This window comes from Rhinolophus hipposideros (genome assembly GCF_964194185.1).
Source record: "Rhinolophus hipposideros genome assembly, chromosome: 5".
Taxonomy (NCBI): Eukaryota; Metazoa; Chordata; class Mammalia; order Chiroptera; family Rhinolophidae; genus Rhinolophus; species Rhinolophus hipposideros.
The window spans coordinates 45,655,375-45,671,702 of NC_138051.1; the positions used below are offsets into that span (position 1 = coordinate 45,655,375).

General features: G+C 35.0%; 1 protein-coding gene across 1 annotated transcript in view; it reads left to right on the forward strand.

The window, feature by feature from the left end:
- Positions 1-16,328, forward strand: part of AP4E1 (adaptor related protein complex 4 subunit epsilon 1) — a 53,276-nt gene that overhangs the window by 5,264 nt on the left and 31,684 nt on the right. Inside the window, exons 4-10 of the mRNA XM_081049983.1 lie at positions 3,101-3,174; positions 4,236-4,357; positions 7,087-7,246; positions 7,800-7,966; positions 9,858-9,931; positions 15,970-16,092; positions 16,193-16,302. Of these exons, the coding sequence (XP_080906109.1) occupies positions 3,101-3,174; positions 4,236-4,357; positions 7,087-7,246; positions 7,800-7,966; positions 9,858-9,931; positions 15,970-16,092; positions 16,193-16,302 (830 nt within the window). The remainder of the gene's footprint in view (positions 1-3,100; positions 3,175-4,235; positions 4,358-7,086; positions 7,247-7,799; positions 7,967-9,857; positions 9,932-15,969; positions 16,093-16,192; positions 16,303-16,328) is intronic.

Consider the following 16,328-nt stretch of genomic DNA (forward strand, 5'->3'; position numbering starts at 1 on the left):
TTGAATAATTTAAAATACACTGTTCTCAGTTTCACAAATGTTAGCTATGAGGATTACAGGCATCTTTTTAAAAAATTTATCTCCGTAATCAATCTTCAGGGCTATTAGGAAAAAAAAATCCTTTCAAGGAGTTAAATCTTCTATTCACACGGATTCAGCTAAATCAGAATCCCAAGAAGGAAGCACTTTAGAATAGTATGGGAGTAGAACATGTTTATTCAGTGGAGTTGATCGTGTCGTGTTGCCAAGGACCAGCATACTTCACAAGTTATATAGACCCGTGCTGTCGGGTGCTGGGGTGGGAGTGGGAGATGTCTTGGTAAGGATTCTGAGACTATATACACACAATATTTCACTTGTTGAATCTCACTTCACCCAAATACTCTTCCACCTTCTAGATTTGTTTTCTGCTTCCCTCCAAGTAGAATGTCTTCTGGCATCCTGTCTCTCCCTTTTCATATTCCAAATCAAGTTTTAACTCTTCTATGGTCACGCAGGTGGCTCCTACCATCTGTTATCTTATGGTGGTGTCTTTTCATATATTAATATCTTAACTCTGAACTGACTTTAAGATCCCTAAAGGCAGGAAATTTTGAAAACAATAGATAGCCAATAAATACTAGATGGTTGGTGGTGTAGTTATTTTGCACAACTGTTGCTATATTCTGCTTTTTAGACTTTCGTAAATTTTTTTCATTTTCAATTTAATTCAATTTTTAAAATATGTGAAGTGTCACATGGTTCAAGAGTTAAGACCTTATAGAAAGGTATAATCAGAGAAGTCTCACTTTCAATTCTAGCCCTTCTACCAAGTTTACCTCTTAGCCCCATATGTAACTATTAATATTTTCATTAGTTTTTGATTAATCTTTTGTTTCTTTTTGAAAAAAACAAGCAAATGCAGGGTACACACTCACACTCTTACAGGAAAGATAACATGCTATATAGATTATTCTATACCTTATTTTGACATTTTCATACTTTTAAACAGTTGCATAATTGGGTGTATGGGTGTAACATAGTTTTTTCAGTCAGGTCCCTAGTGGTGGACATATGGGTTGTTTTTTATTTTTGCTCTCATAAATAATGTTGCAACAAATAACCTACGAGTGTTTATTTCATAGTTATGAAGACTTATCTTAAAAGCGACCTGAGTCATTTTTATTGACGTTCATGGTCTTCCTTAGGAAAATATTTTATTGCCAACCAGATATCAGATATTCTTTTTGTGTGCTAATGAGTGGAAGTTCTTTTTTTCAAGATAGCGTTTAAGTCTTCTATGTCTTTATTCTGGTACTATTGTCTCATCCACTTTCCTGAGATTTCTAAAGCTAGTTTTGGTACTTTCTCTGGTGGTGTATGCCTCATTTTTTATATGAATATTGTTGAATAGATAAATTTCAGTAGCCATTAAGTCAGGCATTATGTTAGATGCTTTATCTTGTGACACAGTATATTCATTTTGCAGAGTAGAAAACTGAGGTTCAGAAAGATAAAGTTACTTGTCCAAGGTCATAGAGCTAATGAATGAAGGAGCTGGCATGTGAACCTAAGTTTCTATGAGTCAAAAGCCTGTATTCTTTTCTTATAGCTCACTCTTAGTCATTTCAAATATACTCTATAATCATAGTTGTTATTCTTTGTTTTCCTGAAACCTTTTTCATTTTCTGAGTCACAGAATATCTTTTTTCTTGTTTCCTGATTGTCCAAACAGTTAGGAAATTCTTTGTAACAGATAGAATTAAGGTTTCACTGAGATTGTCTTTGGATTAATTTGTCGATCTTGTGTCTTGATACTGGTTACTTGAGTGTGGGTGATACCTTAGCTGAGCAGATGAGTTCTTAGCAGTCTGATAAGATCTGATTTCTGCTTTAATGCTCTCTAGGGTTTTTCTTATCTCTTTCTTAGCCCTAGTTAGTTCTTTCTTCTCTCTCATGATTGTGGGAGTAATAGCTCTGCTCTGACCTTCAGTGAAGATGTTGCAGGGGGTCACGCTGCTACTTGGAAAATAGGAAGTTTCTTCAGTTTTCCCATGTTCCCAACAGACAGACAGTGTGGATGCTGGGAAATGGGGGGATAGTTAACATTAGAATCCCTAATGAAAGGGCTGAAAGAATTGAGAAGAATGAAAAACAATGAGGATGGGATTGAGGGAATAGGGCCTCAAGATAGACTGTGGGGAGACAGCATGGGGGTTAAAAACATGAACTAACTCCTACTGGCTGGGTTTCAGTCCTGGCTCCACCGTGTAATCACTGTAGACCATGCGCAATTACCCTTTTTGGGCTTCATTTTTCATTGGGCATAATAATAATACCTACTTCATAGAGTTGTTGTGAGGATTAAATGAAGTGAGGCTTGTAATGTACTTGACGCATAGTAACTGTCTAACCAATGTTACCAATGTGAAGGATGACAGGAAAATGACACGGAGCATCTAGATTCCATGCACATGGCATTTGCCAAAGTATTAATGTGTTTCCTCAATGCGAAGGTGTACTTTTTAATGTTTTAATACTGTTGAAATAAAAATGCTTAAGTCAGTGAGTACATTTAATGGGGAAGATAGGTTTCTTTCCTCAACGACTATTATTCATTCAGTAGTGTATCTTCAAATTGAGAAAGTAAGGTTTTGTTTATGGCTTAACGTGATTTGTGTCATATGGGTTGGTATTAGGTAGCTCATTCAATAATAGAAAGAGCTAGTAACTCACTATTAACTGTAGTAGTTATTAGTTTTTGAATAATTACATGTTTGGCTACAAGATTAAAAATGTTTTGATTGTAGAGATTTGCACAGACAATAGAAGGCATATATTCCTAATGTCATTTACAGGACTTTAAGTTGGTACCCGTAGCCTCTTTTCCATTTCAGGTATATCCTGAGAAATACATAATTCTGAAAGATTTCAGGATGAACACCTGAAATCCTCCATTCCAAAGTTTTTTAACTTCATATTTTGTAATTTGTTTTCATATTTACCTGTAGCTAGTATCTTTGACACTTAAATTTTGGATCTATTTTTGCTTTGTTTAGCTTCTTGGGAAACGTATATTTTTGACAGATAATAATGAAATTTTTCCCCTCAACTTTTATAGGTTATTTGGCGGTTTCTTTATTTCTACATGAAAGTCATGAACTTTTGCTTCTCCTTGTGAATACAGTTGTAAAGGTACTGTGTAATATGTTGGTTAATATGAAGCCTTAAATTATTTCTGCAGGCATCTGATGTTTCTCCTCAATCATACTGAATTAAATATTTTTGAAGATTAGCTTACATAATGGGTTTAGAAAGGTCTCTTTGATCAGTTTCTGCATTTGTAAAATGAGGATAGTAAGGATAATAGGAGAACTTAACCAAGGTATGAGGGTTAGATTGCTACTGCTGCTGTTATTGTTTTATTTAAAAAAGCAGAGTTAGAATTATAACTCAGATCTCCAGACTGTTAGTGCAGTGTACTTTCCATGCTGTCGTATCTTTCACTAGGATCTGCTCTAAAGGGATATAACTAGCTATTAACTGAATAATTGAAATCTTTTAAATCCTAAAAGTCATTTAAAAGGAGAATAGAGTAATTGGGTGACTGAAATGTACAAGTAATAAAACGAATTTAATCCACACACAATATTATTTCCTGTTAAACTTTTAATCAAAATTGGTAATGAAGTATAATTGATTGTTGAGCTTTTCCATGATTATCTTGTGTCAGTCTTTTGATATGTGTTGTGTCTGAATTTTAAGTCACATACTCTCTTAATGTTACTAGTAGCTTAAATTTTTCCAAATTCTCAAAAACACATTTTCAGGTTCTATTAGAATGATTTATAAACTTTATGTATATATGAATGCATTCATTTTGTTGTATACATTTGCCTTTCTTTTAAACTTCCAGTCATAATATTGATTAACGAGAAAAAATTCTTAAAATTGGTTTGTTGTTAGTTTAGAAAAGTTTTAAAATGCTGTCATAAAGGAGACTACTTTGTCCAGTGTCAGAACAGAAATATAGTTTCGTTTTAGATCAGTTGCTTTTTGGCTGTATTTATCTGTTGATTCTATGAAGGCAAATGAAACAGATATTCCTATAAAATATGAGATATGTCTTAATGTGCAACTTAATTATAAAGTTAGTATAGAACTGTTAAATATATAGGACCATTGCAGTATTGAGCTCACTATTCCTAGCTTCGAAATTTGCACTGAATGTTTTCTTTGCTTAATAATTATGTTAGGATTTGCAGAGCACTAACCTGGTGGAAGTATGTATGGCACTTACTATTGTCAGCCAGATTTTCCCTCGAGAAATGATTCCAGCTGTTCTTCCATTAATAGAAGATAAACTTCAGCATTCTAAGTAAGTAAACTGTTTTTGGATAGGTGTCTATACTGTATATTTTACAACAAAAATTTACACTAAAAAATTTATTGTAATTAACTTAATGCTACCAGGGTAGAGGGTATTCTTTGACTGCCAGCTATAATGTAAAAATCCGTGATAGCATTGTTCTTTGTTTTTATGTGGGTTGAGAAAAATGTTCGGCAGCTTTCTAAAGTTAAACTGAGAAGACAGTGAGGCATTTAATGTCAGGAATCCTTGGCTTTCCTCCCACTTCTGCCACTATCCAGCAGTGATCCTGGTTTTCCCTTTGCTGTGTGAGGTTGATTGAAGTTCCTTAATTCTCACAAAGTTGTTTTGAGGATAAAATGAAATAATGACAAACATTTGGAAATATAAGTGCTATCAGTGCAGAGCTTCAGTGTACTGGGGGTACTTTTATATCAAAACTGCAGCATTCAAATTCTGTTTTATAGCAGAATATCCCAATAAACCTGAATCACAGTATTTTGCTAATCTTATCTTGTACGGTTCCTTAACTTTCTATTTAATGCTTGACTTATCTTTTCACCACACTTGAATTATTTTGTTTTTGACCATACCTCTTAACTTCATAACCTTTAAAGCTAGGAAAAAGTTCGCAATATTTTCCATATTTCCTTTGCGATTACAGTATTATAGTTACATGTATATTCTTGATAAATATATTTTTGTTACTCATACAATATTTCTTTATTTCTTATGTTTTAAGTCAGTATTTTTAGTGTTCTAAGATTATAAAATGTTGACTTAACGGTTTGTCATATTTTAAGAAATCTTGGACCATGAATCTTCCAGCTAAAGTGATAGTTTTGGTAAGAATGATAGAATAACTTGTTAGGTTTTTCAGACTTGCTATAATATTATATGTCAAATCTGTATTTAAAACAAATGATGGGTATAGACAATTATTGGAAATAAAATATTAGCTTTTCTTAGATAATTATAGGTTGATCTTATCATAGCAGATCATATTTTTATATAATTTTTTCCATAACACCAGTGTTTTGTGGTAATTATATTTAACCTTTTATTGTATGTAATCCTTCTGAGAATTGATTTTTTTCCTTATTGTTTTCCATTTACCTTTTCAATTTTCTCCTTATTGCTTCCCATCTACTCTAATTTCAAATCTTGGCCTCGCCAGTCTTTTACTAGAGTTTAGACTTTTGTTTGTTTATTTGTTTTGTTTAGAATTTAGACTTTTTGAAACCCTACTTCTGCAGTTATGGCCATACCTAACTCGGTGCTATGGAGTAAAGACCTAAAGCACATGGGACAGAACTACAGGTGGGCCAGTAAATGTCGCAAAGATGTGAGACAGGGTTTGGACTCGACTTTTGAATCCCTGGCTGTATGCCAGCATGCCAGACCTGGAGCTCAAATCCAGGTCTCTTGATGTCTTGTGTGAGTACCACCACTTAGGGCCAGACTTAGGGATTCCCGAGCCTGTTCAGTTTTTATTCTGTTTCCTCACCTCATTTACCTACTCTCTCCCAGAACTAATATTGATTAACATCCCATAGCAATACACTGGGATGTAGTTTACAGTCACCATAGTATTAATATTACTGGCAAATCTCTTATTAATCTGATTTTTTTCTATATGAAAAGAATTTTCTATCATGGCATAATTTGCATAGGAAGATAGTGAATTGTTTGTTAATGGAATTTAGCAGACACTGGATGACCATTTGTTAGAAATAGACGGTATTCTTAAGTGGAACATAGAGGATTGCATTGAATAATCTCAGTTTTGAGATTCTTGATTGTAGTTAACAGAAATACATATTAAGGAACCCTAAAAGTAAAAACTTGACTTTTGTGACATTTGTTGTTAGTGAGCACTGCCCTCTCGTCTGCAAATATAAGATATGTAGAAATAGGCTTGAGAGAGAATAACAAGGAATATACTTCCTTGAAAACTACATTATGAACAGAGGATAGCAACTTTATTTTTGCTGGTGTGCTAGATATTATCTGTGACAAATGAAATGCCAGTCTGGTGTATGCTTTCTTCTTCATTGTAATGAGGTTTTTGAAACGAGCTGGGCAAGGAGGGGAGTAACGTCGTTTATTGTGAGTCCCTCCTGTACTTCCTGTCTACCTAAAGTATTTGAAATATGCTTGCCCATGATATAAAAAAAGAAATGTGAAAATCCAGAATGTTAAAGAGACTTTTAATATTAATAAAAAGACTATTATTAGTAGCTGAAATGACCTCTTACTGGTTTAAACTTACTGTTGATTCTTTTCCCAATTTCTAGAGATATGGCTTTTAGAAATGGAATTTCTGAAATTAAGGAATTTGTTTCTTTCTTCTTTGTTCTGGTTTCAAAAGTAATATATATTTGTTACCAAAAAAATTCCATAGCTAGAGAAATATATACTACGAGCAGTTTAAGTCTCTTGAGGTCGTCTCTCCTAGAGATAACCACTTTTTATAATTTGGTGGATTAGAAAAAAGAAGTTAATAATAAATGTATAATTCTCTCTTTGGTTTTAGATTAAGGTGATAACTGATATACTGTGTTTCCCCGAAACTGGGTCTTATATTAATTTTTGCTCCAAAAGACTCATTAGAGCCGATGGTCTGGCTAGTTCTTATTTTCAGGGAAACACAGTATTGAAATCATCTGGTTCATAATCTTCAAATTAAATGCCTGACAATTTAGATGGCTTGTTTAGATTTCATTTTTTATCTTTAGGGAGATTATACGAAGAAAAGCTGTTTTGGCATTGTACAAATTCTATCTCATTGCTCCTAATCAAGTACAGCATATCCATATTAAGTTTCGGAAAGCACTTTGTGACAGAGATGTTGGGGTTATGGCTGCTTCCTTGCACATATACCTTAGGATGATTAAGGTAAGTTGCAAATTTCAGCAGGTACTGAGTAGTTACCATTAGAAAAAAAATGTAAGTGTAGAATTAAAAGAAAACTCAGATTTTTCAGTAAAATGCTTAATTAATATTTCAAGTTTTTATTATTGACTTTTTAACAGTAATTTTTACAAGTTATTGATAGCATGAATTGTAGGCACATTACAAAATTAGTCTTTTTTCAATGCCTAAAAATTTTTAATGTTACTAAAGAAGCATCGAAAAGTGGTAGCTAAGGAAGGCAGTTGAAATTTGCAGATGTGGTTTTTCAAGCGGTGATTCTTTTATACAACTTCATGGGATGCATAATAGCTTATAAAAAAGAAGAGAGCCAGTGGGGGTTTTGTAAGGTATAGACTACAATGTTGAAGCCATACATTGAAACTGTGTCAGATGAGGAAAGAAGAGTTGAATGGTATGGTAAAAAATTTTCTAAATGGTGATATTAAGTTAGATTCTATATGGCATTTCAACCACGTCTATTTTATATTTGAGAAGACATTAACAGAAAGTTTTTTGTTTTGTTTTTTCAATGTAGGAGAATTCATCTGGATATAAAGACTTGACTGGGAGTTTTGTAACAATTTTGAAGCAAGTAGTTGGAGGAAAGCTCCCAGTGGATTTCAATTACCACAGTGTGCCAGCACCGTGGTTACAAATTCAGCTCTTGAGAATACTAGGACTTCTAGGAAAAGATGATCAAAGGTAAACTAAGTAAGTTTGATAGCCTTAGGCTTTAGTCACCTATGGGTTTCATGATAAGCCAGATTCTCCCAAAGCTTGATTGGCTTAATAGTGATAAGTAAACCACTGTAAGAAGTATATAAATTCAAGTTGCTGGAATAATCCTGGCTGTCTGCTTATCTAAACCCTATGAAGCTTTATGCGTTCTGTGAAGCTTTCTTAATCACTCTGGTTTCCAGGTTGGGAAACTTTCTGTTGAGGGCCAGATAATAAATATTTAATCTTTGTGAGGTGTATGTTGTCTGTTGCAGCCATTCACCTCTGCTATTGTATAGCTCAAAAGCAACCATAGACAGCCATAGACATAAATAAGTGAGCATAGCTCATTTAAAAAAACCACAACTTTTTATGGACGTTAAAACTTGAATTGGGGCAGCTGGCTAGCTCAGTTGCTTAGAATATGGTGCTGTTAACAATAAGTTGCCGGTTTGGTTCAATCCCCGCAAGGGCCACTGAGCCCTCCACAACTAGATTGCAATAACTACTTGACTTGGAGCTGATGGGTCTTGGAAAAACACTCTTAAAAATAAATGTTAAAAAAAAAACACACCTCTGTTTAAAGAAACAAACAAATAAAAAACTTGAATTTCATACACTATGGGTCATGAAATATTATTATTTTGATTCTTGTCCCCCAACCATTTAAAAATGTAAAAACCATTCTTAGCCTGCAGTCATACAAAATAGACCACTTGCCAGATTAGGCCTGTGGACTATGATTTGCTGATGGTTGCTCTAGCTGCATGTGAGTGCTTCACCTTCTTAATTCATTTGTCTGAATTGCTTTTAACCAAAGATTTATATTAAACTTTTTCATGGTTATTTTCCCAATTATGTATGTATTTTGTAACTTTTTATTTTGCCGTAGTTTTTCAAATTTATGGAAAAGTTCCAAGAATAGTACAAGGAACTCTTTTATGCCCTTTGCCTAGATTCATGAATTATTTGCATTTGCTTTATCACTCAGCAGCCCCTGGCAGCACTCAGCAGCCTGTGGCAGCTGCCCATGGTACCTCACAGCAGCTCACACCAACCTGCTCACGGCAGCCCAGCTCCAGGGAAAGCTGTTGTTCATAGTCTTAACTGTAGAGGGCGCAGCTCACTGGCCCATGTGGGAATCGAACTGGGGACCTTGATGTTAGGAGCACAGGGCTCCAACTACTTGAGCCACTGGGCTGGCCCGAGAAGCCATAATTTTCACAGTGGCATTTTGGAGAGGACTTTCTAGGTTTGGAAGATGAGTGCTAGGGCTCTATAAAGCACTGTGTTTTCTTACAGTATCTACTTCCACCCAGTTATTGTAACTGTAATCAGTGATCATAAAGACATAGGAATGTCCAAATTTGTTAATTCCACAAAATATATTTATATTTAACATAAATGAAAGTTAAAATTTTCTTTCTGAAGAACCTAGTGCTGCTCAAAGAAAGACTAGTATTTGAATACTTTAAAAAAATTATGTGGTTAAAATAATATGAAATGATCTGGATATACGAGGTATTATTGTAGTAACCTGAAACAGGTGGAAACATTTTATTACAAGGAAAATGATAAAAGATAGTATATTCAACCAAACAAAAACCTGATTTGCAAACTAAGTGCAGGTTGAAGAAAGAGGTTGATTGAATTATGTTTATCTTCATTGACTAGTTGACATTGATAAAGCAGAAGTTAAACTCATGAAAAAGAGCAAATGGAATCTTTAAAGAGTAAAATTCCCATAACTTCATAAAATGAATTTTTTCCACTTTTCTGTAGATCCTCAGTTTTAAAGAAAGAGGACTTTGAAAAACTATGTTTTATTGGGTTATAATACTATAATTCTACTGCAAATAAAATATCTTTTAAACAGGACAAGTGAAATAATGTATGACGTTCTTGATGAATCCTTACGAAGAGCCGAGTTAAATCACAATGTCACATATGGTAGGTAACATATGTAAATGCTATTGTAATGACTAGCAGTGTTTTCCAGTGTTATAGCTGCCTTTGTGTTAGAATACTACAAATTCCGGTGGAATTTTATGTTAATTTTTAAGGTGATCCTTTGGGTTATTGTTTTTCAATGGAAGCATTGAATAATAGAAATAATTTTCAATTATGGTATTTTAAATGTTGATCTAAATTCATTATTATATAATTTCTCTTTTTTAAGACTTTATTTTTTTCAGAGAAATTGTCTTTATTGAAAATATTCATCAACTTAGTAGACCTGTTCCATATTTAAGAAGGCGATTCTTAAACAGTCAGCTAGTTGTCAAATATTTATTAGATTTCTGTTATTTGTCAGGACCTGGGCAAGATGCTTGGAATACAGCTGTGAATAAAACAGTACAATCATTGAGCTCACATGATAGATAGGAACAGGTGCTGTAAATTCTATAAAGGAGAATTACAGGGTACTGTGGGAGAATGTAGCAGCTAGTCTTAGATGAGGGGAGAACAAAGAAGTTTTTTAAGGAAAAGTGATATTCAAGAACACAACTGAGGGATGAGTAGGATATAGATAAGGGTACATGTGGAATAATAACATACTATTTTGTGAAGAGACAATACCTGTGTATGTACAATGTTATACAATTCACAGAGTAATTCAGTGATAGGAGATAAGACTAAGTTGGGAAGGAGGGTGGAGAACTAAGAAAAGTAACCAAAAAATCTTCCAATTTAGTAGCTAGTGAGTTCTTTATTGATCAGTCTGAGAAAGCTCAGTGAAGAAATTGGGATATTTGGAGATATTTAAAAAATAGAAGTAAAGCAGTTTGAATTTTGTATGTTATGGAGAAGAGCAGTAGAAGAGGCATTGAGAGCTATGTTAGGTTGGTGCAAAAGTAATTGGGGTTTTTGCTATTTTTAACCTTTTAAACCGCAGTTACTTTGCACCAACCTAATAACTCAAATGAAAAGTCATTTCACAATCTGGTGAAGTACTGTGAAGTAGGGGATGAAGAGCATTTCTTGTTTTTTCAGACAGTGGTAAACTCTGGATCTTTAAGGACAGTGATTGTAGAAGTGTAGGGTAGACTAGAGGGCAGAAATTGAACTAGTTTAACTGTAGTATAAAAGTGCTTGGCAAAGATGCAGTAGGAATAAAGAGAAAAGATTGTATGCATAAGACTAGTATAGGAAAAATCACATGGTAGTGAATTAGGATAGTAAATTTAAAAGGATAGCTTTGTGTTTTGCAGTGTAAGTGGTAATTAAAGGCAATATGAATGGTTTATTCATTTGTTCAACCAGTATTTATTGAATGCCTACAAAACAAAGACTTGATTTGTAAACTAGGTATAGATTGAGGAAAGAGTTACTTGACTTATTATTCCTCCATGCTAAGTGTGGGAGATTAAAGGAAGGGTAAGGTAGACACAGGCCCTGCCCTTATGAGTGTATGGTATATGAGCAGCTGATATGATCTCGGATCCTGCTATGTAAAGAAGAGTAAGGGGCCAGAGGTAAGGATGACCCTTACTGAGGCAGGTGGTTTGGCTAGGAGCTGTCAGAAGATCCAGGAAAGTGTCTCAGTCTTTGCAGGCAGCTAAAATAAGTTAAAAAGTTTTGCTTGAGATATAATCAGTGTCTAGGTTAAGAATTTGAAAGGCTCTCAACGAATTCAGTTTTTAAAATTAGTTAAGAATCTGCTTTTCTTTTTCTTGAAGACAGCTCTTTTTTTTTGTAATTGACGTTTCAGCTTTAATTTTTTTTATTTTTTTGAATAGGTAATATATGCACATGGTTCAAAATTCAAAAGGTACAAAAGGGTATACAGTGAACAGTAAGTGTCCATTCGATCCTTGTCAACCACCACCCAGTTCCCCTTCCTGGAAATAACCACTGTTACCTGTTCCTTTTGATCTGGAGAATACTGTATACCTGATGAAATATTTTTGAATGTTCTCCACTAGGACACCCTTCTCTGACTAAACTGCTGCAACCAACACCAACAATTTGTTTCTTTGAAGGCTGTCAGTCCATTGTTTCATCTTGCCACAGAAACTTTTTAGTTTCTGTTCTGTTTATTTCCTTTATTCATCTTTCCATTGTTATGCTTTTACCCCATATTTGTATTAATAGAGTTTATAGTTTCCATTGATTTCATCAATAGTAGAGTATTCTCTAGTAATCCTAATAGAAAAATTTTACTTCTTAAGATGGTGAATTTTAAATTACGAACTTCATAAGGGCAGGGACTGTGTCTGTCTTCGTGACCAGTATGTCCCAGTAACTGGCACTGGGTTAATCAATGAGTGTTCGATTTTAACTGAATTGAAGGAAGAGAAAGCTGTTTTACCAATTACCTGTCTGATTAGGTGTCAGTCTTAACACTTTCTAAACCATATTTTTATGAGAGTTCCATTATTATAACTTACCTTAGTGCCAAATCGTCAAATCATAGAAATAAGAAATAAATCACACCGAAGACATTTATTGAGTATCTGCTATGTGCCAGGCATTGTATAAAGTGTTGTAGAGGATATGAAGAAGTATAAAATGTAATCTTTGCCTTCAAGGAATTTACACTATAATGGAAGAGATAACTTTTTATGAAAGTGTAATAGAAGTAGAAGGCAGAATGCAAAGAGGGAATAAATATTACAGAAGTAGTAGCCATCGCTGTGGGTCTGAGGGCACACATAAGGATTTTTTGATGTAATAGGACCCTGAAAGGTAGGTAGGATTCGTAGCCAGAAGGGAGGTTGAAAGGGGTTCTAGGAAGAGGGAACATGACAGAAAGTGCCCAAACGGGGATGTTTACAACAGTCTCAGAGAACTGACTCACCTGCCTGAGTGGGCTATTCATAGTGGGAGCAGTGGCAATGCCTCATTGTGGAGGTATTCTCATGGCAGCCAAGTGAGTTTGGACTTCATACTGTGTCAATCTGAAGTACGGAAGATTTTTGGGCAGGGTACTGATAAGAATGACATTTTTAGTAAACTAGTAAATTGGGAGTACAAGAGACAGAATCATCAGAAATAATAGAAGTACCTTTCTCTGTTTTTCCTACTAAGTACACCTAAAAACCCTGGACATTATATGTAAAATAAATGTAAGACTCTGAAAAGTGGGGAAATGGAGGTGGACTAGGTAGGGATCTTGGGCTGCAAGGAAGGACAACACGGTGAGCACCCTAGGTTTTTTTTTTGTCTTACATACCTCAGACTTGATACTGGAGAGCCAGCAACCTGGAAACGCCAACAGGTGCAGGCAAAAATGCCCCAAGAAAAGCCTGCTCTAGCCAAAGGACCAAGAAGAAAAGGTCAAACTAGCAAGACAGAAACTTTTTAGACAATAGCCTCTCTATTCCAGCCAACTAGTACACAGAAAAAACTAGGGGTCCACCCACTACAGTAAGGCTTAGTGGAGAGCTGATATTTCCACCCTCACAGGTGTAAGGAGGCGCTTCAATCCTCACACTAGGCTGGTGGCAGAGAAGCCCAGGAGAGGAGCGGGAATTTCATCCCTGCTAGGTGTTAACGACACCCCCCCCCCCCCAATTGTCAGTGCAGATGATGTGGGAAGCCTGATTTCCCATTATCCAGGACTAGGAAGTAACCAGTACCTCTCCCCTCTTTGCTGGGTTGGTGTCAGAGGAAGCCTAGTGGAGCGTAAAGACTTTGATCTTTGGTCAGGGTACTGAGGCCACCCCCTCAGTGTCAGTGGAAGCCACACAGGGAGCAGTAATGAGGTGTCCCTTCTCCTCTCAGCAGGGTAATATCAGCAGATACTCGCATTCCCCACCCAGAAGGAACCAGGATCCCCTCCTCTCAAAGTGTCAGGGGCAAAGTGGAGGACCTGGGCTTCCACGCCCCCTGGGCAGTGCCCTCATCTCCCTGCCAGTGGTATCAATAGATAGAGACATAACATTTAAAATGAAAGTAAAGTCTAGTCTGAAGGATAAGGTATCAGTAGAACTTCAAATTTTGTGCATATTCTAACCCAAAATATCTGTGATAAAACAGTGTAACAGATATTAGAATGTTACTAATTTTTAATTTGGTAATAGTTATTTGGTGGTATTTTGGTTAGGACCTGGGTTCCTCCGGAAGAGTAAGTACAGCTCTACGTTCTATGTTTAGCAATCCTCCCTCAGAAGCACTTTTCTTTTAACTACTGCAGAGGAGACAGCAGAGTGGCTGCTTTTTCATTTGTGGACGTATACTCACATATTTGTAGCGTTGGAGAATAAAGGGACTTTGGGTGGGAATGTAAAGACCTACTAAATTCATTTTCAGCTCATTTATGCCTAAATTGACTACTAAGTGCAATTTTGAACTATACTAGCTTTCCAGAAATCTTATGAGCATCTATATATAGAACTTTAGATTTTAAACTTCTGTATATAGAAGTTTAGTTTAGGTGGGTAATGAGAATCTTTTGTAGTAAAATAATTTGGTAGCAGGAAAGTTCTGAAATGGCAGGAATCCATAGAGGAAAATATGTCAATTATGATAGTGGAGCATCATCATTTTCAATTTTGCTTAGGACTGTCATTTTAGTTCAGGATTTGGCAAAATTTCTGAGAGCCAGATCGCAAATATTTTTGGCTTCATAAGTCACATAGGTTTCTGCCACTATTCTCCTTTGGCTTTTCTTTACAACCTTTAAAACATATAATTGTAACCTGAAACTAATATAATGTTATATACTCATATAAATTATATCTCAATTAAAAAATATAAAAACGATTCTTAGTTCACAGTCTTGCAAAAATAGACTGAGGTCTGAATTTACTGGTAGTTTGCCCATTCCTGCCTTTGTTGATTTGTTAATTGACCAAGACTCTCTTTGTTTAGTTCATAAAGTTGTGAAGTCATAGCACAAAGACATTTTATAGCACAACATCTGAATATACAAAATATCTTTTTAGGTTCAATTAACTTACTTTGTAGGTTTTCCTTTAATAAAAGTCAGTTCCCTTTCTAATAAGAAATTATATTTCTGATTTTTGTCTCCTTGTATAGAAAGGGTTTATATAAAGCTTTTTACACAAAATTTATGTGTGCCTCAATTGGTAGGCAACTTAGCAATGTAAAACATAAGTAGTTGAATAATCAGGATCTATCTTGTATACAAAGAAGTGTCCGATCTTTATGTTTTAAGCTTTTGGAAATACAGAAGGAGTGATTCTGTCAAGGACACTTGATGTGCTTCAACTTCTAGTAGAACTGTTTTCAAGTCTACTGATTCTGTGTCTCACTTCTCGTACCTGCAGGACTTAATGGTGCCTCCCTTGGTGATGCTTTTTTACCATGGCAAAGCTCCAGCATGGCAAAGCTCCTTGACTTAGTGTCCACTTTGATCTTCTATTTTAGTTATCAGATGTTTGACCATATGAAAAAATCAAATTTGAACACTATCAAGATGTTCAATAGATTGTTCTATATTCTTTGATATTACTATGGAAGAAGTGACTTGAGGATTTTTGAACAGTGGCCCTACTTTGACATAAATGTTAGAGCATCCCCAAATGATTATACTGATGTAAACCACTTTGAAATAAACCACATATACAGTTTCTGTGTATAAGTGTAGAAACTGCCTGAAAATAAATTATTTTAAAGCCTTCAAGGAGTGTTAGAAACCTTTATTTATAAGGAACAATAGATACATTACTTAAGTGTCCATTAGAATGTGACCTCCTTGAGGGCAGGGGTGTTTGTTTTGTTCACTGCTGTATCCATACTACTAGAACAATACCTGGCACACAGGAGGTGTTCAGTAAATACTTGTTGCATGAATGAATAATCATTCTTATCAATTTATATAATTCTCTTTAAATTATACTGTGGTAACATAATCCTAGTAACTAAGCCTGAAAAAAGTAAAGTTCATGTTTTGAAAATTTTCCATAAAGATTTTTGACTAAAACTGAACTTTCAGTTAGTTTGTTTATGAATCTACACAGATTTGTGCTTTTATTGTGCCTTAGCGTGATCCCTGACAGTTCTGTATTTTCTTTCTCTAGCTATTCTGTTTGAATGTGTGCATACAGTCTATTCTATTTATCCTAAGTCAGAATTACTTGAGAAGGCTGCCAAGTGCATTGGAAAATTTGTTCTATCACCTAAAATAAATCTGAAATATTTAGGTAAGATGATTGGTTCTTTTGACAAAAATTACAAAAAGAGCTTTTGAAATTTGCTGGGCATTTGTTTTGTCACTTGGTATAATGTAATGTTTGTTGCTAGGACTGAAGGCTCTTACCTATGTTATCCAGCAGGATCCCACTCTGGCTCTTCAACACCAGATGACAATAATTGAATGCTTAGACCATCCCGATCCCATTATTAAAAGAGAGGTAAACTGATCTTTTGAATAGTGTAT